The sequence below is a fragment of the Buteo buteo genome, chromosome 27 (assembly GCF_964188355.1).
Source record: "Buteo buteo chromosome 27, bButBut1.hap1.1, whole genome shotgun sequence".
Taxonomy (NCBI): Eukaryota; Metazoa; Chordata; class Aves; order Accipitriformes; family Accipitridae; genus Buteo; species Buteo buteo.
Genome location: NC_134197.1, coordinates 1020760 through 1043986, shown reverse-complemented (window position 1 = coordinate 1043986; position 23227 = coordinate 1020760). Strand labels below are relative to the sequence as shown.

Genomic DNA, 23227 nt, shown 5'->3' with positions numbered 1-23227 from the left:
CTGGGTGACTTCAGGGTTGGATGCTGCTTTAATTTCTCAAAGGTTAAGCCTTTCTTTAGTATACCACCACTTTGAATTTACATTTGGAAAAGGTGCAGCATTTTTCTTCAGGTTTGAAAACACTGTCATTCTGCTGCTAAAATATGAATAAGTAATACACGGAAATACTTGACTCGTAATGATCTAGATCTTGATTTGCCACTTGGGTCGAATACTATGTGTAACTACGCATTTCAAAATAGTCCTTATAGTATAAAAATTACTATGTGGTGTTTTTTATTTTTCATCTTTATTTTAAGTATAACTGCTTTTTCTTCACTAGAATGGTGTGAGGCATTACACTAACCCTGGATCATTGGATCTGATCACTTGATAAGCTGTTAGGATAACTTAATCTAGAAATTCATGAACTCTGGGTCTGTGTTCTGTGAAGAATACAGCCTCTGACTCTTATGGAATGGTATACAATCAACTTAAAATTGAAAACTTTTTGTGTGTAGGTCTAAAAACACTAAGTCTAAATCTACATCGGTAATTCTGTTGTTGATTGATTTGAATTCCTTTTTGGACATGAATGCCTCTCATTGTGAGTTTGAGTTAGTTTAACTGGCCCAGTGACCCTAGTAGTTAATGTAATGCATTTATGTAAACCACGTTTATAGTATTTGATCTAATTCAGATGGGTTTTTATTTCTTGAAAAGTTATTTTTCTTTTTGTTTACTAGCATGTGTATAAACACAAATCACATGTTCATAAATAAAGTTAACATTCTTTTAGCCTCGTGTGTTCCCTGGCATGTCTGTATTACATTTCTAAGTAGCATCTCACCATAAGCTAACATAGATGTCTCAAAAAGAGAAAAAAAAAAAAAGAAAAAAAAAAAAGGAAAAATCCTGGAGTGGGAGGGAAGACTTAGTGTTAGGTAGAACTAAAATGAATGAAAGGCAAAGCAAAAACATTTCCTTCTTGATTGCTCCAACTGTACCTGATTTGGGTTATGGGTAGCCATAGGGTGGAAGCCTTGCATCTATCTTTACAAGTCCTCTCTCTCTCACTGTAAAAGCACTGCAGCCTCAGGTGCTTCTAGTGTTGGAGACACAATTAGCTTTATTCTTAAAGCTAACTCAGGTCTTGGTCTGAAGTGTGGGGGTTTTGTTTGGGGTTTTTTTTTAAATACACATTTCTATATTTCAAAGCAGAATCTGGATCTTAGTGTGGTAGGAATAAATCGCTGGAAAGCTTGCCAATTATTGTTGAACAGTAAAGCAGCAAAATTAAAATTAGTTAAGATTTTTCTTAAAAGAATGCACAAAAGCTTATACTTTGAAAATTTCTTCTTTATCTTGCTCTTATGCTAGCTGTCATTCTGCAGTTGCAAATTTGTGCTGCTGTCCTACTGTTACTACAGCCAAAGCAAGGAAGTGGATCCTTTTTGTTTTCATATTACTATTTCAGTAACTGCAAGGATCTCTATTTGGTATTTGTCCTTAGAGGCTGCAGAAAGGCAGAGTCATGCCCATTGTTTTAGCGCCTTCAAGGACAGCTGTGATCCTTCCTGGCTGAATTTTTAGTTTAGCCAGGCTATCTGATTTTTTGGAAGCCACTGTAATTTAAATGTAGCACTCCAGCAATGAGATTAGCCTTTTCCTCCTATTTTCTGTCCCCTTTCCCACTTGCTTTATGTTAGTTTCTGTTTAGTCTTCTGCATGCGATGGGAGTTAATACATTGACTGTTGATTCTGGGGGGTTTTTTGGGGGGGTGTTGGTTTGTGGTTTTTTGCTTGGTTTTTTTTTCTTCTGCAGTATTATCTTAGAGTTGTATACAAGTTTCATGGAGATACTGTTTCTACTTGACTGATTTGAGGGACTGGCAGGAAATACTTCAGTAGAAATTTAAAGGAAAAAAAAAGACACAAGAATGCAGGATCATTGGAAGATGGCTGTTGGGCAAACATACTAAATAGTACATTAATTATCCATTTGCTGCTTTTGATAACTGTTTAGTAGAAAGGAGTGCTATCACCTCCTTTAAGAAATTAGACTGTTGCCTGCAGGTCATATAACAACTGCTTCCTAAAGAAATACAAGAGCTAATGAATAGTTTATTAGCTGTTATGTTTCAGTTACTGGTCAATACTAGACTGTTTAATGTTAGGCTCCAATAGAAAGCTTTCCTAATTTCTTGTTTGCTTCTGAAAAACTGCAAACTGATAGTGGTTGTGCCTGCCATGAGAGAACATAGGCCTGTTTTTCCACATGTAAAAAAGAGTGGCATATGGAGCATGAAGCTTCAAAATACTTGATCAGACTTCCTTTTTAACAGAACTAGGTACAAAATGTTCTGAAAAGAAGGAAAGTTGAATCTTCTGGTAAGACTTGAAACAGAAAGAAGGTCTCTTTTTCCAGATCTCGGTGTTCCTCTCCAAAGGCACACTTTCAAGAACTTTTTAGTTACTAATACAGTAATGTGGTATGTGCTTTCCTAAACCTATAGAGAAGGAATGATTAACTGGAGTGAGGAATCATCTTCTGCATGTAGGTATTTTTTTCCCCAGAGTCTGCTAAAACTACTCCCTTGAATTTTTCTACTACATGAGGTAATAAAGGACAAGAGCTTTTTCCAAGGAAGGGCTTTAATCTCTCTTCTGATCAATTTAGTGACCTCTGGAGGAGAGCTGTTCGGTTTACATTGAGAAATGTTATTCTACATTTTTGAGCAATTAAGACATAATAAGCAGTGATTCGAGTGTCTTTCTAATAATGTTTTGCTGGTGTAAGCTTAACTGCTGCTTGTGGCATAATATAATTCAGTATACTGGAAAAGGAACTAGATAAGTTACCCTTTTTACTTGTGGAAAAACTGCACTTCAGTATTAGTTCTCGATAAACCCTGCAGTCCATTACTAACTAGTGGCCTGGAGACTTCATTCCTGCAAGCTGTTCCAGTAGGCAGCTGGGAGGGAGGAGTATGGGTGCAATGGAGAAAAAAATTACAGGATTGTGCTCTGAATCCATGTTTTCATCATCAAGAGTGTGCTTTACACTTTCTTGCTTTTGTTCATTTAGTACTGGGCTGCTATTAAAAAAATGGTTTTGGTCTGGTAGCAAGGAAAATATTAAATTCTCACACTTCTCAGACTAATTTGGATGGTATGGCCTGTGGTCTAATAAAATACAAGAAATCAATTTTCTCAATTTTTATAGGCTAATCTGTCATGATAAACACCTTTATTTATTTAAATAATTTAAACAGTTGTTCTTTTCTAGACAAAGTGGTGGGTTACTTTTATGGCTGATGTTTTAGATTGGTGTTTTTGTTTGGGTTTTGTGGGGTATGGTGAGTTTGGTGTTTTTAAACTTACTGACAGGAGGGGCAGAATTCCTGTTTCATGGCTGATAAGCCTGTGTTTTATTCTGACAGGCAGCTACTGTGTTCATAAAAGCATAACCATGTGCATTTATAAATTATGGGACTTTAACTGATTAATTTACAAACTAAACTGAAAATAAGTTTCCTGTAGTGATGCTTCCTTCTTAAATAAACTTAAATATTTTTTTTAAATCCTTTTTAGCTAAAAATTGACAGCTTCCTTACCCCTTTGACTTTAAAGCAGTTGTGAGCATTTGTCAAGGGTCCCCTCTCTGAGATATTCTGGAGCAATAAGTTGATCTCGAGCGGGTTTGGTTATTTTAGTTTCTTACTAATCACATAGGCACTCTCTTAAGCTGTCATAGGTTTGGACTTTGTTTTGAATAAAACCAAATTACACTAGATTGGAAATGCCTCTTTCAGTGACACTCAGAGGATATAGTGCAGACTTTCAGACTACAGTAGAGGTTAACGATTGCTATGTTTTGATTGTAGAACTTGAATATGTGTTTAATTTTTTGTGAACAGATTGATGACTCTTCTGCATCTATTTCTCTGGCCCAGCTTACTAAGGTATATATATATTCTTGTCAAATACTTAAAAAAAAAAAAAAAAAAAAAGTGTTTGCTTCCTATTTTTAAATTTATACTGTGATCTATAGGTGGATAACTGTTGTAATTTGAACAAAACTTTAATTCAATTTTTAATAGTTTAAAGTATCTATTTTAACTTTAAAATGTGTGTATATCTTGATACTATCCTGTAAAGAGTAGTTCCCAGTTTGGGAAGATAGAAGGGGAGTACCTTATCAGCCTCAACATAATGTTGCAGTATTACTCATCTTCAAGACACAAAGAAGAAGCACTTCAGAAGCTGTTTACCGTTTTTCATACCTTTTGTTAATTTTGCGTTGGAAACTAACACAATTTTTACAGAAGAATTTAATTGGCTGTAAGTTATGGACATTCCAGGGGGGGTTTGCAACAGCCAAAATAGAAGCGTTTCTGTAACATGGACAATTGCATGGCTATTTTTGAATTTCTAGTCATTATAGTTACAGATCCATTCTTTGAATGCTGCACAGTTTCGTAAATTGTAGTATATATACAGTGGACAACACAATCTAATTTGTTTGAACGCAGACTGTGTAAATTGTGTAAATGTACCTAATTGTTTATAGGAATATACCAATGTGTATGTGTGGCATATTAGCAGATGTGACCTTCTGAAACTGTTGTAATGCCATGTTTTGCTATGGAACTGCTTGCATTTTTTGCTCAACAATGTGTAACTTTTGTCTGGGAAAGCACTAGTGATTGCACTTTGTGAAAAGGTATAGTGCTAGCCAATTAAATTACTAGTCTTTAAAGTTACAAAGATTAGAGAAGGCAGGGCCTAATGCAGAGTAGCTAGTTCGTTCTTCTGAAAATAAAGGCTGGAGTTCATTTCCAAGAAAGAGAAATCTCTTCCCACTGCTAACTTCTTCCCTCTCTCACTGCAGATATTAAATTGTGTACATTTGGCCAAAAAAAAAAAAAATTGGAAGGTAACCACCAAAATAAATTGGTCTCCATTAGTGCTGTCCCTAAACATGTCCTTGGTTCTGTAAACTCATGTGAAGTTTTACTCTAAAATGTGAAAAACTGTCCAAGTGGTGTACACATTTAAGCTTTCAAGAAAATTTAAATATTTCGGAAAAATACAGGAACATAACATAAAGCAGCTCAAAACTGTTACTTACTCTAACATCTTTAGTGCAGACTGGCTTAGCATGGAGGCAATGTGTTAACAGTTTTCTGTTTTACTATTACTATGTATTAAATGCCATATTTGAATTTTGGTCTATTCCTACTAATGTTTTGTGGTTTTTTGGATGTGTTTTGTAAACCGTTTGGGTTCAAACAAATTAGTCAAGTATTTGTAAAGTTTTCTGTAAATGTTAATGGAAATGATTTCATAGATGTTGATCTGGATTATGTTACTGTTGAGAAAAAACTGTGTATATGAAACAACCATTTAATAAAATGTTGAAACTAGTTGGTTGCTTTTGTGAATGAATGCATATGAAAACAAAAACATGAGTGGTTGATCTGAATGATAGGTGCTTGAAGGTCCAAGTAATTTGCAGTCACTCCCTTAGACCCTGCTTGTATCTGGACTAGTGTGTAATAAAAATGTTTCAACAAATACTACTTAAAAAAAAATTAGCTGGCTTCAGTAATTTGAAGATCTAGTTCTGCATAAGGCTTATAATTACAATTTGTATGTTAAAAGGACACAGTCAACTGGAAAAAACTGCAGGTTGTACTTACTGTTGTTAAATCACTTAACATAAAGAAGTTATTAGGGGGGGATCATGCCATTTGGACTACCTACAGCACATGATGGTCAAATTTCTGCTGAAAAGAATCTTTTGTCTTGCTGAGGAATTATAAAAAAAGCTTGATTCCCTTTAATGCTTCTGTGTCATAAGCTGAATTTCAGCAAGCAAAACCAACTTCCCCAGCTCTCAAGTTGTGTGTCCTTTTAATGCTGCAAAATGTAAATAATGATACTTGCATACATCTTTCTCAATTAAATGTACAGTGGATATCTTCTCCTTCAAATAGTCTGGAGCTTAAAAATCAGTTTAAAAATACTGGATAGTGTATTTTTTTCTGCACGTAGCTTCAGTCCACTTTGAAGAAAATTGGATTGGTTACACAAGTCTTTCTGTAAGGTACAAACAGAGCCTAAGGTTTTGAGTGCCCAAGAATGCTCTTTTCAAGTAGGTTAACAGGCACATAAACATCATGTAATGGCGTAAGGACTCCCCAGAACATCTTCAGGACAAATATATTTTATATAAGCAGCTGTTTTCATGCAACCTCAGCTAGCGTTGTGCTGCTCTTTACAGGATTGGATGAGTGGTGTTGTCTTTGGCTGTGTGGGCTTAAATGTGTTTCTAATGTGTGTGTCAAATAATTACCTGTTAAACAGACTGCCAATCTGGCTGAAGCCAATGCTTCTGAAGAAGATAAAATAAAAGCTATGATGACACAGTCTGGCCATGAATATGATCCAATCAAGTAAGTGTTGATACTGTCATATCTGTTCTTTGAAGATTATGAAAAAATTGTAGCTATGTTTGACAAGACACACATGCATCCCTTTTTCTTTTATCCCCAAAAAACTTATAGTTACATGAAGAAACCCTTGGGTCCACCTCCACCATCGTATACTTGCTTTCGTTGTGGAAAACCTGGCCACTATATAAAGAACTGCCCAACAAATGGGGTAAGATTGTGGGGAACTTCTGGTGTTGCTTAAGTTTTTGATATTATTTTTTTTTTAACTGTGGTAGTTACTGAACAAATACATGAATATTCATATTAAGAATTGTTTCTCTTGGGGTGAAATACAGCGGTTATATGGCAGTGTTGCAAAACCCTTCAAATTCAAGGGAAACCTGGAATTATAAATGTAAAATTTTCTTCTTTCTAGGTCATAGGCATTAAACATGTCTATAGATTATTCTCTGTGAACTTTCCCATATTTTTGGATATGTTTCAATATTATTGGAAGTTTTTCTGGGTTTAGCTTTTTTTATGACAGCTCACAATTTTTAGTATTTTATATAAAAAGGTGTTTCTGTTGACCCCATCTATTGAATATTTGCATGTTTAAATTACACAAGTCTTTGGTTGAGTACTAATGCTATTTAACGTTAGTCACTGAATGTATATTCATGAGGTATGAATTTGGTCTTCATATATAGATGGTGAATATAAGTTTCTCCAGTGACTGATTCAGAGCACTGAATTAAGCTGTCACTCTAAATTGCGCTTTGGAGGAGGCATGGGTTTGTGTCTCTTCTCTGACTGGATGGTGAGCTAAGGGATATGTCACCCTTAAGGAACCTGAAGTTAAGCCAAGGAATGTCTGTTGAGTTCAAAACACTGCTCAAGCCTTTGTAACATCCTGGGTGTATTCATTTAGGAAAATTAAGTATGTTAGTCAAGCAACCCTTACACTAGGTAAAAGGAAAGGATTAAAGGTTTTGCTGCTTAAAGTAATAATTGAAATCTCATTTTAAGTGTGAGTCTTAAGATGAGGTATGTCTGCATTGCTTTTCTTAACAGGACAAAAATTTTGAGTCTGTTCCCAGAATTAAAAAGAGCACAGGAATTCCAAGGAGTTTCATGATGGAGGTGAAAGATCCCAATACGAAGGGTGCTATGTTGACAAACACTGGAAAATACGCAATACCAACTATTGATGCGTAAGTATGGAATTAATCGGACTGACCAAAAAGCGAACAAGAGAAAACGTGTAAATGCCTGAGTGGCAATGCGACCAAGTTGACCAGCATCTGTAATTACAGGAGAGGAATTATTGTATCTCAACCTTGAAATCTGTGATGCTTTCTGATATTAAAATAGGGTGGTCCTATTGTTCATACTCCTGGAAGTTGGTTAAACTTGTGGTATGCTAAGAATCTCTGTCTGCAAAACATTTCAGTAGTGTTTATAGTTTGAATCATTCTCTTTGAAAGCTTATTTTGCTTCTGCTTTATGTTTCAAAGGCTTCTTGCAAAATATAACAAGTAGCTGTTGGACTGAGATTTCCTCCCCCTCTGACTTTTATCAAATTGCATGTGTGAAACAGACTGACATTTTCCTGGTGCTGTAAACTAGAAAATACTACTGTGTGCTGAGAACAGTGGCTGTTTTAAAATGCACTTGGTAGCACTTCTGTTTTTCTGTCATGGATCTCTTTTTGTAGAAGCTGTAACGTAGACGTCTTTCATTTATAAAATGTAATTACTCGGAGACTAGCTTTATCCTGAGCCTGCAATTTACATTTACCCTCTGGCAAAGGAGAGATGGGATTCACTTCATCTGATTTCTAGCTGTCAGAAAAATATTTTTCTAGTCTGAGCTAATTTCTTAGTTGATCCAATGAATGGGAGAGTTCTGCAGAAGGAAAATTGTTACGTCCTCCCTCTTCTAGTGTTGTGACTTAGAAAAGTGGTTGAAACTAAATGCCTGTGTTTTAGAAGGCTAATGTGGAGAGAGAAGGATTCCATCTATAATCTTCCTTTGATAAAATTGAAAGGTTGGAAAAGTTTCCCTTTACCCATATTTAACTTTTTTCCTTTTCTTTGCCCACCCCCCTCCAGGGAAGCTTATGCTATAGGAAAGAAGGAAAAGCCTCCCTTTTTACCAGAGGAGCCGTCGTCCTCCTCAGAAGAAGATGATCCTATTCCAGATGAGTTGCTATGTCTGATTTGTAAAGATATAATGACTGATGCAGTTGTTATTCCCTGCTGCGGAAACAGTTATTGTGACGAATGTAAGTGTTACTTCCATGTTTGTTAATTCAAAACACCAAATATGATCTTCTGAAAGCAGAAATAGGGGATCATGAAATTGCTTTGTTACCAGTTCTATTTAATACTTAAATATACCCTGAATAGGAAAGGGCTCTTCTTGTATAAAGGGGGGGCGGGGGGGAGGCAGAAAGCTTTTTTCCCTTCTTACATATCTAGTTAAATCCTCTTTACATGTGGAGGGATGAGTATGAGAAAAGTGCATAATTGTGCAGGTAATTACAGTATTAGATATTGATTGCATTTAGTTTGTCCACAGCCCTTTCTCTCATACAAAATTACGTATCCAACTCTGGCGACTTACGGTGGTCTGCAACAAACAGATAGTTAGGTGTTTAATCCACATTCTTCTCCACAGGAGACTTGATTAAAACCTTCAGAACTCAAACCTGCTACTTGTTTTTTAAAATGTGTTTTATTCATTAACCTTGAGGTTGTTGAGTTCTCACTGTACTAGGTAGTGGAAAAAAGACTAGTTGAAACATCAAGACACAGCCTACTCTACATCTTCAAATGTTGCAGTAGTAAAATATCAAAACTGTATAGTTATTTGCGACATACTGGAAATTTTTTACACTATTGAACATTTATAGCTTCATGCTCTCAGTTCAAGGCCATATTCACCCATTAATCGTATACATATTTTTATAATTTATTAGAACACAAAAATTTCCTTAGTTTGGCTAAAAACTATTTTGATGATTCTAATTATTCACAGGTATTAGAACAGCATTACTGGAATCTGAGGAACATACATGCCCCACATGTCATCAGACAGATGTTTCTCCTGATGCTTTAATTGCCAATAAGTTCCTACGCCAGGTAACATGATTACTTTTGCATAAACTGTTTGTAAGAAAAGTCTATTTGTAAAAAGCTGAAGGGGAAGAAAATATTAATTTACCTTTCCTTAAGTAAAGCTAGACTGAATAAGGCTAAATTGACTTTACAACAACATTATCTGTGTTACAGAAGCTTATAACTCTTTAAAGACAATCTGGCAAATTCAGGTCACACTTCTGTTTAACGTGATTGCCTCGCTTTCAAATTTGGTGTTAACACTGAAGTACTTTAAATGTAGATACTCTATCAGGGTTTAATGTGATGTTTTCATATATCTGTATGTTGATTTATTTTAGGATTTAACATTTACAGGAATACACAAGTAATTTTATGCTGTGGAGGCTTTTGTTCGTATGTGTACTGAAGTTTCATATTACCTTATTTTAAATGTTTTTCTGCCTGTAGGCTGTGAACAACTTCAAAAATGAAACTGGCTACACGAAAAGGCTCCGTAAGCAGATTCAGCAGCAACAGCAGCAGCAGCCGCCACCACCACCACCTCCACCACCACTCATGAGACAAACAATAACACGCAACCTGCAGCCTCTACTCCGGCCAACAATTTCCAGACAGCAGGATCCACTAATGATTCCATTAGCTTCTCTGGCTTCTCGTTCTGCTGCTGCTTTGTCATCGTTGGCCCCTGGTCAGTCATCTGTGGCAGCTGGGCTGCCAGTAAATCCGTCTTCTGTTGTTGTCTCCGACCTCCCTCCAGCAGTGTCCCTATCTCTCCGTGGTGAAAAGCCAGATGGACCTTTTCGGTAAGTAAATCTGTAGATCAACATGAATATGAAAGACACCAAAACGCTTACGTTAGATTCTTCTTCTTGAGCTTCTCAGCTAGCAATTTATATATCATTAGTGACAGTTCCAGATAATTGTGGAAGTTGTTTTTTGTTTTTACATTGAATGAGGACACTTTCAATTGGAAGTGTGCCTCATGCAAGAATTTTCTCTGAAGTATTTCTTGTTTGGTTCCCTTTTCAGTCATTCAGTACAGGTTTACCCTAAAAGGGGAACTTTTTTTTCCCCCAGGAGCTGTTTGATTTTAAGTGGCTAGCAATTCCGAAAGTAACCATTTAGTTATGTCAGACCTTCCTGAGTGCATTAATTTCTGTTTAGTACTGAGGAAATAATATTTTCATGAAAATTGTAAAAACAATTATAGGTAAAATTGACCAGGTGTTTTCACATTACTTTTTTCTACAGTATTTCTGTCATCAATATTTTAAGTCAGTCATCCTCAGTAAAACACAGTGTAGTCAGTGATGCATAATAAACATTGAAACACTGTAAATTTGAAGTATTTACAAACATGAAGGTCTAAGCTTGCAAACCAGTGAAGTCATATGAAAATACATTAAAAATCTGTACTAGTATTTAGGGCTTATATCTTTTCAACTTTATGCCTTGAATGCAAATAGCCACTCTGTCCAGAAGGCTGTCAGGCTCAGCTGCACTGTTGAACACAAAGGGTCATAATTCAAAGGAGCCTCTAAGGCAGCCTCTGAACTAGCACATAAACATTTCCTAATAGAATTTCAGTCCTTGCATCTTCCAAAAATTCAGTGTGTGGCTTATACGTACTCTAATCCTTTCAGGTGCAGCTAGCTTAAAATATATTTCCAGTGAGCTTCCTCTTTAAATGCCGGTAGTCCAAATTGACTTCTCTTCAGTGCTTCATTTGGAATCAGCCAACTTCACGTTTGTGAATCTGGTGAAGATTTTTTTTTTTTTCCATTTACAGTAGTCAGTCTTCTCTCATATTGGACTTTACATTTCAAGTAGCACTTCAAAACAATGTTTGAATAATAAAAAATTGGTTTTTTGTTGTAGGGATGCTGATACTGTTATACCTCCTGCAGCTCTGGTGACTGCCGCTGAACTTTCTAAATCTTCCTCTCTGTCAATCAGCAGTTTGTTGGAAGAGAAGGTAAATTTTATTTCAACACATGCAGTGATTCTTGTATTTTAGTAGAGCTTATTTGCTAACTGTTTGCATTTATTCACAAGGGCTATCAGGTTCCTGTACTACGACAACCAGCATTACCAAGTCTTCTGGGCCCTCAAGGACAATCAATACCCACAACTGGTAAGTAAATGTAACTTTGGAATTCTTCTAAAAGAATGATCTTCAGATAAACTGAATTTTTTTTTTCTTTTTCCTCTCCGCACTCCAAAAGGTCATCCGATGAGAGCCAGTACAATTCGCTCAGCAGGTGGCAGACCAGGCTGGGAACTGTAAGTATTCTACAGAAATTCAATATGTGACTACTTGTAACCAGTTAAATTAGGCCGTAACATATAACTTATAATGAAATAAGTCAGCTGTTGTATAAGTATGCACAGGTAGTTGTGGAGAATACAAGTGGTAATTAATTTTTAAATGGCTTAATTTGAATTAGCTTTAACAAAGGGGGTCTCTGCTTGCAGTAGGATTATTTTAAATAAAACTCCAGTACATAATTGAAAAGAGGACTCTGAAAAATGAACACTTTTTGAGGAAACCATAATTACCTATAAAAATGAAATATAATTAAAATATCAGATGGAAAGCCACCCTTTTGATTACTGGCTGAATAGGGCTGTAGAAATTGATTTCCCAATAGAAATCAGCCTCCAACATTCTTTCTTTAACAACTTGGTTGATACCGATGAGCAAATTATTGGAAAAGTAAGCACTGTTATTTTATGACGATTTTGAATTTCTTCAATTTAGTCATCTCAAACAGCCAAGCTTCTTTCTCTCATTTGGAAAGAGAGGAGTCCATTTTATCTATTATCACAGTGTCAAGTTAGTCCTTCATTTTGGTATATACATGTTACAGATAGATTGTAAGGGTGCAGTATTGTGTTTATAAAAATCTTAAAGATAAATCAAAACCCAGGACCCATCCCACAGATTGCCTAAAATCTCAAATTCAGTAAGCAAGAAAATAACAATTCCAGAGACAAGAACAGGCCAAATACATCATCATCAGGCAGCAACATAGGAAGCGTATGTGGAACAAGTTGAAAGAAGTTTGAGAGATGAGTTAATATCTGTGCAGTACTGTGAAGTATTAAGTGTATCAAGGAGTGGCAGAGGAGCAGTGGGCACATGGGTGAGTCTCTTGAGCACAGGCAGCCTCTACCCACAGTCGCAAAGCTGAGTATAAGGAGAGAAGACTGAGGGAACTGTTGGGGGTGAGAATGTGGAAGGCAAGTATGAGGATCAAGAAATGACCGTAGTCTCAAATGAGCAGGAAGCAGGGAGAAAAATGCCTAAGTTGAGAACAAGAAGTGCTCGCCAACATGCTTCCGCTTCATTCGCTTTCCTCTTTAACATCAGGGCAGAGTGTAACAAATGGTGACACATGTTTTTGGGTTTCTTTAGAAGTTCAAATCGAGGACGCCCGCACAGTGAACGTACCCAAAGGACTCAGGCCCCAACACTACCAGCATCAACACCAGTCTTTGTGCCTGTGCCTCCACCTCCCTTGTATCCTCCACCACCCCATGCACTTCCTCTTCCACCGGGGGTACCACCACCACAGTTTCCTCCTCAGTTTCCACCTGGTCAGCCTCCATCTGCTGGGTACACTGTCCCCCCTCCAGGATATCCCCCAGCTCCTGCAAACATGTCATCAGCTTGGGTACCAACAGCAGTACCAACGGCTCATTCAAATACCATCCCAACGACACAAGCACCTCCTTTATCTAGGGAGGAGTTTTACAGAGAACAACGGAGACTTAAAGAGGAGTAAGTATTTGACTCAATGAAGTTGCGTTGTTTTTCATTTTTGTATTTCGATAGCATATCGGACTGCAGTTACACTAAAGTGCATCTGACATAAGCAAAAATGACGTAGTGTTTCTTCCAATATACTTTTTCATTGCAGATGGTAAACATGCAAAACTAAAACAAGACAAATGTAATTCTAAAACTTTCCCTAAAACTTATAGGAATTCTAAACTGTTTTTGCTTAAATAGGATGTTCACCTTTTGCATTTGCATGCAGTATACATTTTCTCATATTGGCCATGTTTTGTTTCTTGATGTCTTTTTGTAATAAAGGTCAAACTATAATTGTAATAAAGGTCAAACTTATTTTAACAGGGAAAAGAAAAAGTCCAAACTTGATGAGTTTACAAATGATTTTGCTAAGGAATTGATGGAATATAAAAAGATTCAAAAGGAGCGTAGGCGTTCGTTTTCCAGGTAACTGCTTTACATGTCCGTAATGGAGAAGCAGATTGTCTAGAAGAATCAGGAGGAGTTCCACTCCACCTCTGTATCGTTAGATGGATTGGATGATTCAAGGGATTAGCAGTGATAGGAGTTTCATATGTAGGTTACTAGCTCAAATATGTCAGAGATTACAGTTGACTGTTAGTTATAATTTGGCAGCAGTTGTTAAGGAACAGGTGTCTCTTTTGCTAAAGCTTCTCTGTAATGACATCCTTCACCTCCTGACAGCTGTGAGGAGGCTAGAAACTGAATAGGTGTAGTTGCTGGATTTTCTGTGTCTCCCTATTCTGATTGTAACCATTATCTCAAAGCACTTCGGAGGACATATGTGAGAGAAATTGTCTTCATTTCCTTTTTTGTTTATCTCATGTGGGTACACGGAGAGACTTTAATGTGGACTGCAAACTGGTGGCTTTTGCTAGTATTTTGTTGGCATTGTTAAATTTTTCTTAGGAATTAAAAGATAAGACTTGTTTTTTAGGAAATCTTAAATTGGTAAAGGACTTTGAGAGGAGGAATGATGCTAAAGAACATATGCAGAATAATGTGAAATGGTTCTTTAAAAAAAATTAAAACTTGTGAAGAAAAAACTCAGGGTAGCTGTTTTCTATCCTGAAAAATCACTTGGGCAGGAGTCTGAATAGCTCTCTATTAGTAATGCTGTCAGTATCTTTCCTAGAGTAATGGCATTGAGTCATATTACTAGAGGCTGAGTTCAGAAGCTTTTAGATATGATTTTTCTTGAAATGCAGTCACTAGCCTTGGTTAGAGCTAGAGGTACGAGCAAAATTTTGCTAGGACATCTGGCTAGAAGTGTTGATTAAATAGTACTGTATGTAAGATTGCAGTACAAGTATTTTGCATCCTATACAAATTGCCAAATAAGTAGTGAAGTTAAATAGACTAAGCTGGCATTTTAAAATTGAGCTTTACTGTCTTCAGGCTAAATCGTGTTTTCTTGATGATTGATGCTGTGCTGTAGCCATTAAGACTTGCTCTTTTTGCATCTTACTGCAACAAAAATGATTTGCACTGCATGTAGTTGCCGAGTAGTGAAAAATGTGCGTGTTCATGTACCAGTAGAGGCCAGTATACACCACCTTAAATCAATCAATAGCTATGGTAGTTCATGTGATAGAAGTGAGTGGAAATAGACTTACCCTTCCTGTATGTTTTTACACTAACAAAGCAGCAGCTGTTCTGTCTTGTAAGCAGAAACTTTTACGTGTTATCAAGTTCTTCAATTTGCAGTAGCATTATGTCAGCAGCTGAAAGAAGCTTTGACATAAGCATATGGAGAGGAAAAAAAACCAAACCAAATTTGGGAGGAAAAAAATTGGGGAGAGTGACTGTTTTGAATTAACTCCATTTATTTTTTTTGTGTTGTGTTTTTTTTTTAAGGTCCAAGTCTCCCTATAGTGCTTCATCTTACTCTAGAAGTTCGTATACCTACTCCAAGTCAAGATCAGGTTCCTCCCGCTCTCGCTCCTACTCTCGATCATTTAGTCGTTCCCATTCTCGTTCCTATTCACGATCGCCGCCATATCCAAGAAGAGGCAAAGGGAAGAGTCGTAACTATCGTTCTAGGTCAAGGTCACATGGTTATCACCGTTCAAGGTCAAGATCACCCCCATACAGAAGATACCATTCACGGTCAAGGTCTCCGGTATTTAGAGGCCAGTCTCCCACTAAACGGACTATACCTCAAGGGGAAGGAGAAAGGGAGTATTTTAACAGATACAGAGAAGTTCCACCATATGATATGAAAGCTTACTATGGCAGATCTGTTGACTTTAGAGATCCATTTGAAAAGGAAAGATACAGAGAATGGGAAAGGAACTATAGGGAGTGGTATGAAAAGTTTTACAAGGGCTATGCTGTTGGTGCTCAACCTCGACCTCCAGTAAACAGAGAGAACTTTTCTCCAGATAGGTTTGGTCCACCTGGGACCAGACGAGAGAATTCACCATATGCTCGGGGACGTAGGGAGGATTATCCTGGTGGGCAGAGCCATAGAAATCGTAATATAGCTGGAAATTACCCTGAAAAACCTTCTGGAAGAGAGAGCCATGGCATCAAAGATCCTACAAAATCAAAAGAGAAGGAGGTGGAAAATCCACTGGGAGATGGTAAAGGAAATAAACATAAAAAACACCGAAAGAGAAGAAAAGGGGATGAGAACGAAGGATTTCCCAATACTGAGTTGTTAGAAGGTGCAAGAAAACCAAGAGAGCCAGTTACAGCAGAAGACGTTAAAACGGACACTCTGTTCATGCTCCCAAGCAGAGATGATGCCACCCCTGTGAGAGATGAGCCTATGGAAGCAGATTCTATTGCTTTCAAACCGGTGTCTGAAAAGGAGAAAAAAGAGAAGGATAAGCCAAAAGCAAAAATTGACAAGACAAAGCGGAAAGTAGAAGTGGCTGTTCCTCCTAAGAAAGACAACATAATAAAACCAGCTAAAACTTCCCAAGAGAAAGTGGACACCGATCGTGAAAAATCTCCACGAACGGAACCTCCTGTGAAAAAAGCAAAGGAGGAGTTGCCAAAGACAGACAGTGTTAAAACATCTTCCTCTCAAAAGGATGAGAAGGCTCTTGGTACCCCACGGAAAGTTCACCCCAAAGTGACAAAAGATCACCCAGAAACCAGACCAGCCAAGGAGGAAAAGGCAAAGAAAGACCATCCAAAAGAAACAAAGTCGGAGAAGCCCTCCAACAAAGAAGACAAGTCAAAAAAACCTGCTGAAAAAAGCAAACCTTCTGATGCAAAACCTGAAAAAAGAAAAAGAAAAGCAGATGAAAAGGTTGATAAAGAACATGAAGCCACTTCCATAAAGGTCTCTAAACCAGAAACTGCTGAATCGAAAACATCGCCGAAGGGGAAGACTGAGCCTGATGGTGAAAAAGGAGAGCGAACTCCAGAAAAGGATAAATCTGCTTTTCTTAACAATCCTGCAAAAAAGATTAAACTTAACCGAGAAACTGGCAAAAAGATTGTGAGTGGAGAAAATGCGCCACCTGCAAAAGAACCTGTTGAGAAACCTGAGCCAAGCAGCAGCAAAGTTAAACAAGAAAAAGCGAAGGGAAAAGTGAGAAGAAAAGTAACAGCAGCTGATGGATCTAGTACCACTCTTGTAGATTACACCAGGTACCTCATAATTTCTTTTCATATTCTTTCTCTCCTCCTCTCCCCCTCCCAAACTGTAAAATTCTTTATGGTGACTAAGGAAAGGAACAGCTAAATCTGTGCTAAATGAGTGACTAATCTGTGATCTTTCCTGTTAAACTGTACTTTGGTCAAAATCAAATTTTTTTTAATGAGAACAAGCAGTCTGTACTGCACAGAAAGCTAATAAGGTTAATTGATCGGTGACATGTTTGACCCTTACTTCTGGGACTTCCCCCCACACACACTTCTTATTCATTGCATGTTGACTCTGAGGTGTCCCCTCTATGTCTTCTTTCAAATCCAGCTTGCTGCTAAAGGCAAGGTTAACAGACATGTCTATACCATGCAATGTTTTGCATTTTAAAAACTGCAAGGTACTGTAATGATCTACTTTTGTCAGTATGACATGAAATTATATCTTGCAGAAATAGCAGCTTGGTTGCCAATATATTATACGGATTTTAGCTTTGAGCACAGTGCCATGTTGACACAGCTACACTACTTCCAGCTCCGTGTCAACTCTTTTTTGGCATCCACCTTGGAGATTTCTCTTCTATATTCCATTGTGTGATGTGGCAAGGGGAGAAGTGATTAGTGTGGAGCTGTTATTACTTACATTTCAGTGTCTAAAGAAGCAGGACTAAGCAAACTCAAGAATATTTGAGACATTGCTGGAGACTAAGACAGTGTCTTGATATTCTAAAAAGTTTTTAAAACATGGATTTTCCTAAAGAACAAGACTGGGACATGAGGGTAAAACTTTGGTTGTATATACCTCTCCATAACTGCTTGCTTACATGTTGAGACAAGAATGTATATCTAATTTATCTACCATTGGTAGAAATAGGACATGAAGGAATTACCAGATCAGACGGTCGCCAATCTGATAATCTTGTGTCTTTGTTAATTAAATGTGTAGTAGCAAGATACTAAATTAATTGATTGCTCATAATCTTAGCTAGTGGACTCATCCTTTCTCTTGTGTGTTCCCTTAATTGAACATCTTTTGAAAAAATGCTGAAGATCTAAAATCAAAACAAAAGCCATTTTACAGAATGTTACAAAAGATGGCGATGCATGTATCTTACCCGATACTAATGTATGTTTTTTTCCCCTCTTAGCACTAGTTCTACTGGAGGAAGCCCTGTTAGAAAGACTGAAGAAAAGCCAGATACAAAACGAACTGTCATTAAGACCATGGAGGAGTATAATAATGATATAACAGCTCCTGCTGAAGATGTCATTATTATGATCCAGGTCCCTCAGTCAAAGTGGGATAAAGATGACTTTGAGTCTGAAGAGGAAGACATTAAATCTACCCAGGTGCCTGCAAACGTAGGAAAACCTGCTAGTGTTATAAAAAATGTGAGTGTTAAGCCACCAAACCCTGTAAAACACAATGAAAAAGAGACGGAGCCTTTGGAGAAAACACAGAAAACTACAAAAGAGGTGAGTTATGAAAGCTCCCAGCATGATGCAAAAAGTTCAAAAAGTTCTGTGTCGAATGAAAAAGGAAAAACCAAAGACCGGGATCATTCTTTGTCAGACAAGGACACTTCTGAGAAGAGAAAGAGCAGTGTTCAGCCAGAAAAAGACCATTCAGAACGTGCAACTGAACAAGGAAATGGAAAAAATATTTCTCAATCTTCCAAAGACAGCAGATCTTCAGAGAAACATGATCCTGGCCGTGGATCCACTGCTAAAGACTTTACTCCTAACCGAGACAAAAAATCTGACCATGATGGCAACAGAGATCATTCTAGTTCCAAGCGTAGAGATGAAAAGAGTGAATTAGCAAGGAGAAAAGACTCCCCTTCTCGAAACAGAGAATCTACATCAGTACAGAAAAGTAAGCCAAGAGATGAACGAGCAGAGCCGTCCAAAAAGGGCACTGGAGATGCCAAAAGGAGCAGCTACAGTCCTGCGCGTGAGCGGAAGCAGTCTGATCACAAAGCTGCTCACGATTCCAAGCGTACATTGGAGGAACACAAACCTCTAGATAAAAATTCAGGAAAAGAGAAAGAGAAGCATGTACCAGAAGTAAAGAGCAATAAAGAGAAAGAGCCGGCTGGTAATAAACCACCTTTGAGACAAGAATCGCCAGATGTAAAAAATGAGAAAGAGAGCGTGACAGGACAAAACGATAAAAGTGTTGTCAAGCCCAAGCCTCAGGTAAGCAGCTCCTCACGGCTCTCTTCTGATCTAACTCGAGAGACTGATGAGGCTGCATTTGTTCCAGACTACAATGAAAGTGACAGTGAGAGTAATGTATCTGCAAAAGATGAGGAAGCTGCAGGAAAAAATCCTAAAGAACCGAAAGAAAAGGCTGTTGATAAGGTGAAAGAGGATACAGCAGCACCTGCTGCAGTTGACCAACCTGAAGCAAGCCGAAGTCAAAGTCAGAGCAGTCCCAGTGTTAGCCGCAGCCGTAGTCAGAGCCCTTCTGAGAGTCAGACTCGAAGCCACAGCAGCAGTGCCAGCTCAGGAGAGAGTCAAGACAGTAAGAAAAAGAAAAAGAAAAAAGAGAAGAAGAAGCACAAGAAGCATAAGAAACACAAGAAGCATAAGAAACACATTGGAAATGAAACGGAATTGGAAAAGAGCCAAAAACACAAACACAAGAAGAAAAAATCGAAGAAGAGCAAAGATAAAGAGAAAGATGACCAAAAAGTGAAATCTGTCACTACATAGAATGACAGATAATAAAAAAATGACTTAATTCCTAAGTCATCTGTATTAAATTTTGTTAAAATGTAAACGAATTCAAGCGTTGTAAATAATGACATGAAAGACCCTGTGCTGCACTTAAAATATTGCTGCTTGATTATTTGATTTTTACATCAGAGCTTTATAAAAGTGAACATTTTGTACAGAATTGTGAGTTGTGACCGTGTAACATGAAAGGTTTTGCTGGGGCATCTTATTTTTAACCACCATTAATTAGTTTGGGTGGAGTTTACTGTACTGTGAAAATTTTCACATTTGAATTTTTTTTTTAATTGCCTGGCAGAAGAAGCTGGTATCAGTTATAAAATATCAGCAGAATGATTTGCAGAATACATTACAGCCCTGTTATGTCACTTTTTGATTACAATAAAAAGTTTTCAGTAAACTATCCAATGTGATGAGATTTCCAGTGATAGCTGAACATTAGCAGAGAAAAGAGTAGTGACAGAAAAAAGCTGCCCGTAAAAGCTTGCTGGTAGCTAACATCTATGAAAAATAGCATATCAATGGGTTTAGTTTTGAAGAGAATGGCAGGACTTCAAATCTTTTCAACTGATGCAATGTGGGGAGGTACTGCTGCCAAGAGGTGCACTTTTTTCATGTGCCAAGTGGACTTGTTTTTATATTGTAAAAGGTAGTATATGGCCTCAAAAATATAGCCACTATTAACAGCTGGTACTGACTATTTTAAAACAATGTTAGATAGTAAGCTGTCACATATCAACATTGTTCCAGTTTTAGAAAGCTGTTGTCATTTGCCAGCAAACATTTACACATATACTTTAAGATGCCCTGTAATCTGTATTTTCTCTCAATGATGCTGATCACCAAGATGTTTGTGTTTTTTAAATAGAAGCTTTATTATTAGTATTTTCATATAGTGGTGCCACATGATACAGAACTAACCCTTCCATTAAATGTGGAGTTCAGCAGATGAGTTTGGCAGAAGGGAGCCCACTAGAAAGGCAGGCTTCTACTTTGAACAATGACAGGAAAGCTAGAAAAATGCCAATTTAATTAGCTTGATAATTTTAAGACAGGCATAATTTAAACAAACAAAAACAACCAGTGTCAGTGGTGGGTGTTGCTCAAGTGTCAGAAAGCCAGCATGGTAAGAGATACTTCTCATTGTGCGTTAAGGGCATAACAACCTAATTCAGTAGTGAAAGCCCTCAACTGTTTGGCTATGGGATTTGCCCCCAAAGAGTTCTGTTTCAAAGTACGATAAATTAAAGCAGCATTTCAGGGCTTCCTGCTTGCGGAGACTATTTTGTTCAAGAAGTGTCGTTGTTTATAGGTACAGTTACTGGGGTATTTAGCAGTACAGAAATAGTAAAATAATAATTCATCTTGCTTTTCAGTGGGGTGACTATCACACTTTAAATATTGGGTTAGAGACTGAGCGTCCTGTACTTCTGATGGTTAAAACAAGAACAAACCAGAATTAGTACTGGATTTCGCTTCAGTAGTTTGCACCTTTTCACATCAAGGCATTCTCGGTGGATTTCAGGTGTTTTCTGCAGAAGGTAAAGCAGGCTTTCTGGTTAAGCTACTGAAATTTTTACTTCCCAGAATCAAAAAGCACAGGTCTGTAATAGTCATTAAATGTGCTCATCCAGTGTTTCCTGTGTCTGGTCCAGGGAACTGGTATTGCCAAAGAGAACACCAGGTGTATGGGAAGGTAAAGCAGCCTCAGACTCTACCTTTGCATAGTCTGTGCTCCTGATGGTGAGGCTGTGGAAAACAAGATTTACTTTGCACTGTTCTCTGTTCCATTGGCCTAATGAAATGCAGAAAATTTAGGACTCGGTGAAATGGGATTCTTACTTGAGTTAGAATGTATTAAGTATGCTTTATTATCAAGGTTCAGGCTAATTAGTAAACTTGCATAGAAGTAAAATTTTGGAAGTTTCTTTATGGAATACCTCTATAAAAACAGGCAAAATTGTGTATTTTTATATAACTTTTTGCTGAAAAAGCTGTAGTCAATGCCTGTCTTAAAGCTCAGTTAAACTCCTCTGTTTTCAGAGTGCTATAGCAGTATTACTGATGATTTTCAGCGTCCTGTGAATTTAGTTTGCATCTGGAGTTGCTTCTGATAACTTTTTTCCAAGTTTTTTGAGCTGAAGACACCTGGAATGCAGTTATGCTCAGGCCTGAGTAGGTGATTTTTACTGACAGTCGTGCAGAAGTCTGGCTGAATTTCTGAAGTTTTTCTGCAGTGCCTCCAGTAGTGTGAAGGGATGTATCTGAATAGGGCGCTCTGGGCCAGGGTAAATGCTCCTGGAACACATTTAACTTCAGGTGGTGAAATCCAGTGAAGATGATTTTACCACAGTGAAAGCAGGCATGCTTACAGAGCAAAGTAGGTTTTGACTGTTGCTCAGCCATAAGAAACAGGTTGAGTCAGTGACTAAATTTTCTTTGTTCCTTCTGGAACAATACTGCTTCGTCATCTGCTAAAGGTAAGTGTGGTCCATTCCACAGAAACGATCACAGATCCCTGTATCTGTCTTCCGAGAACCCTTGGGCCAACGTACCTCATCTCCCATCTTCAGGTGAGGCTGAATGTGTCTGAGCAGTTTGAACATACTGAGAGGCAGCAACTCTCAAGCTGGAAAAGTTCAGGCAGGAAAGAAGGCGGTTTGAAAATCCAAGTGGAAATGACCAAACAGAAAACTAACCCAAAGTTGTTGGGTGACAGACTCATAGGTTATCCACAACTCTGAAATAAAGGAGCTGTGTGAAAAAGAAGACAAGGGCGTAAGGTGCAGGGTAATGTCATGCATGGATAGAGGACAAGAAATTAATTTGTGTTAAAACCCCTAGTAACTGTTTTGCGTTTTAAAAGTAAAGCCCAAGAGGGAAAAGCTGATATCCATCGTTCAATGAGGGAGAAGAAACAGTGGTTGAAACAGTAGTGACAAATACACTTTTGCTTAGTCTTCACCAGAAAAGGTTGATTGTAACCAGCTTTAGGGAAATTTGGTTTAGTAAAATACAAGGATCATGGGCTAAAGGAAGGAGGTTGTTAAACAACATTGAGAGAAAACTTCTTGAATAGTAAGGGTGCTTGCCAAAGTGCTTTTTCTAAAGAGGTGGTGTTATGTCCCAGATGACTTGTCCCTACCTTCCAAGGGGAAAAGAATTGGAATGCATTTACCTGTTGTGGTAATAGCAATCCAAATTTGGCTGAATATGTTCTAGTGTATAAACACACAGGAGAGAACAGAGTGAAGAACGGTGATTATCAAACTGAGGGACAAGAGTCGGACCCGGCCCTGTCCACAAACCCTGGTTGTGGGAGCGCAGGGTGGAAGTCGGAGCTGTGCCGCAGATGACGACTGCCCGTGGGGACTGTGTGCCTCACGGCTGCGTCGGGCACGAACGCTCCAGCACGCTTATACGGGCTCCTTGGAAAATGGAGGTGAAGCTGCTTCATGTTGAAACGCATCTGTGAAGGGGGTGATGGTGCCCGTGGTTTATATAATGCCTCATAATGGTTGGGCTCG

At 37.9% G+C, this 23227-nt stretch overlaps 1 protein-coding gene across 6 annotated transcripts in view; it reads left to right on the top strand.

Annotated features, from left to right (window-relative positions):
• Positions 1–20103, top strand: part of RBBP6 (RB binding protein 6, ubiquitin ligase) — a 32189-nt gene extending 12086 nt beyond the window's left edge. For 2 of the 6 annotated variants that reach the window (XM_075058519.1, XM_075058518.1), the window contains 14 exons: positions 3900–3944; positions 6352–6440; positions 6552–6648; positions 7494–7633; positions 8534–8706; positions 9462–9565; positions 9992–10347; positions 11423–11519; positions 11600–11678; positions 11770–11827; positions 12963–13328; positions 13686–13787; positions 15219–16967; positions 18110–20103. In XM_075058519.1, the coding sequence (XP_074914620.1) occupies positions 3900–3944; positions 6352–6440; positions 6552–6648; positions 7494–7633; positions 8534–8706; positions 9462–9565; positions 9992–10347; positions 11423–11519; positions 11600–11678; positions 11770–11827; positions 12963–13328; positions 13686–13787; positions 15219–16967; positions 18110–19679 (5025 nt within the window). In that variant the 3' untranslated portion in view covers positions 19680–20103. The remainder of the gene's footprint in view (positions 1–3899; positions 3945–6351; positions 6441–6551; positions 6649–7493; positions 7634–8533; positions 8707–9461; positions 9566–9991; positions 10348–11422; positions 11520–11599; positions 11679–11769; positions 11828–12962; positions 13329–13685; positions 13788–15218; positions 16968–18109) is intronic. The other 4 variants (XM_075058521.1, XM_075058520.1, XM_075058523.1 and 1 more) reach the window with 2 other exon arrangements.
• Positions 20104–23227: the final 3124 nt, after the last annotated feature.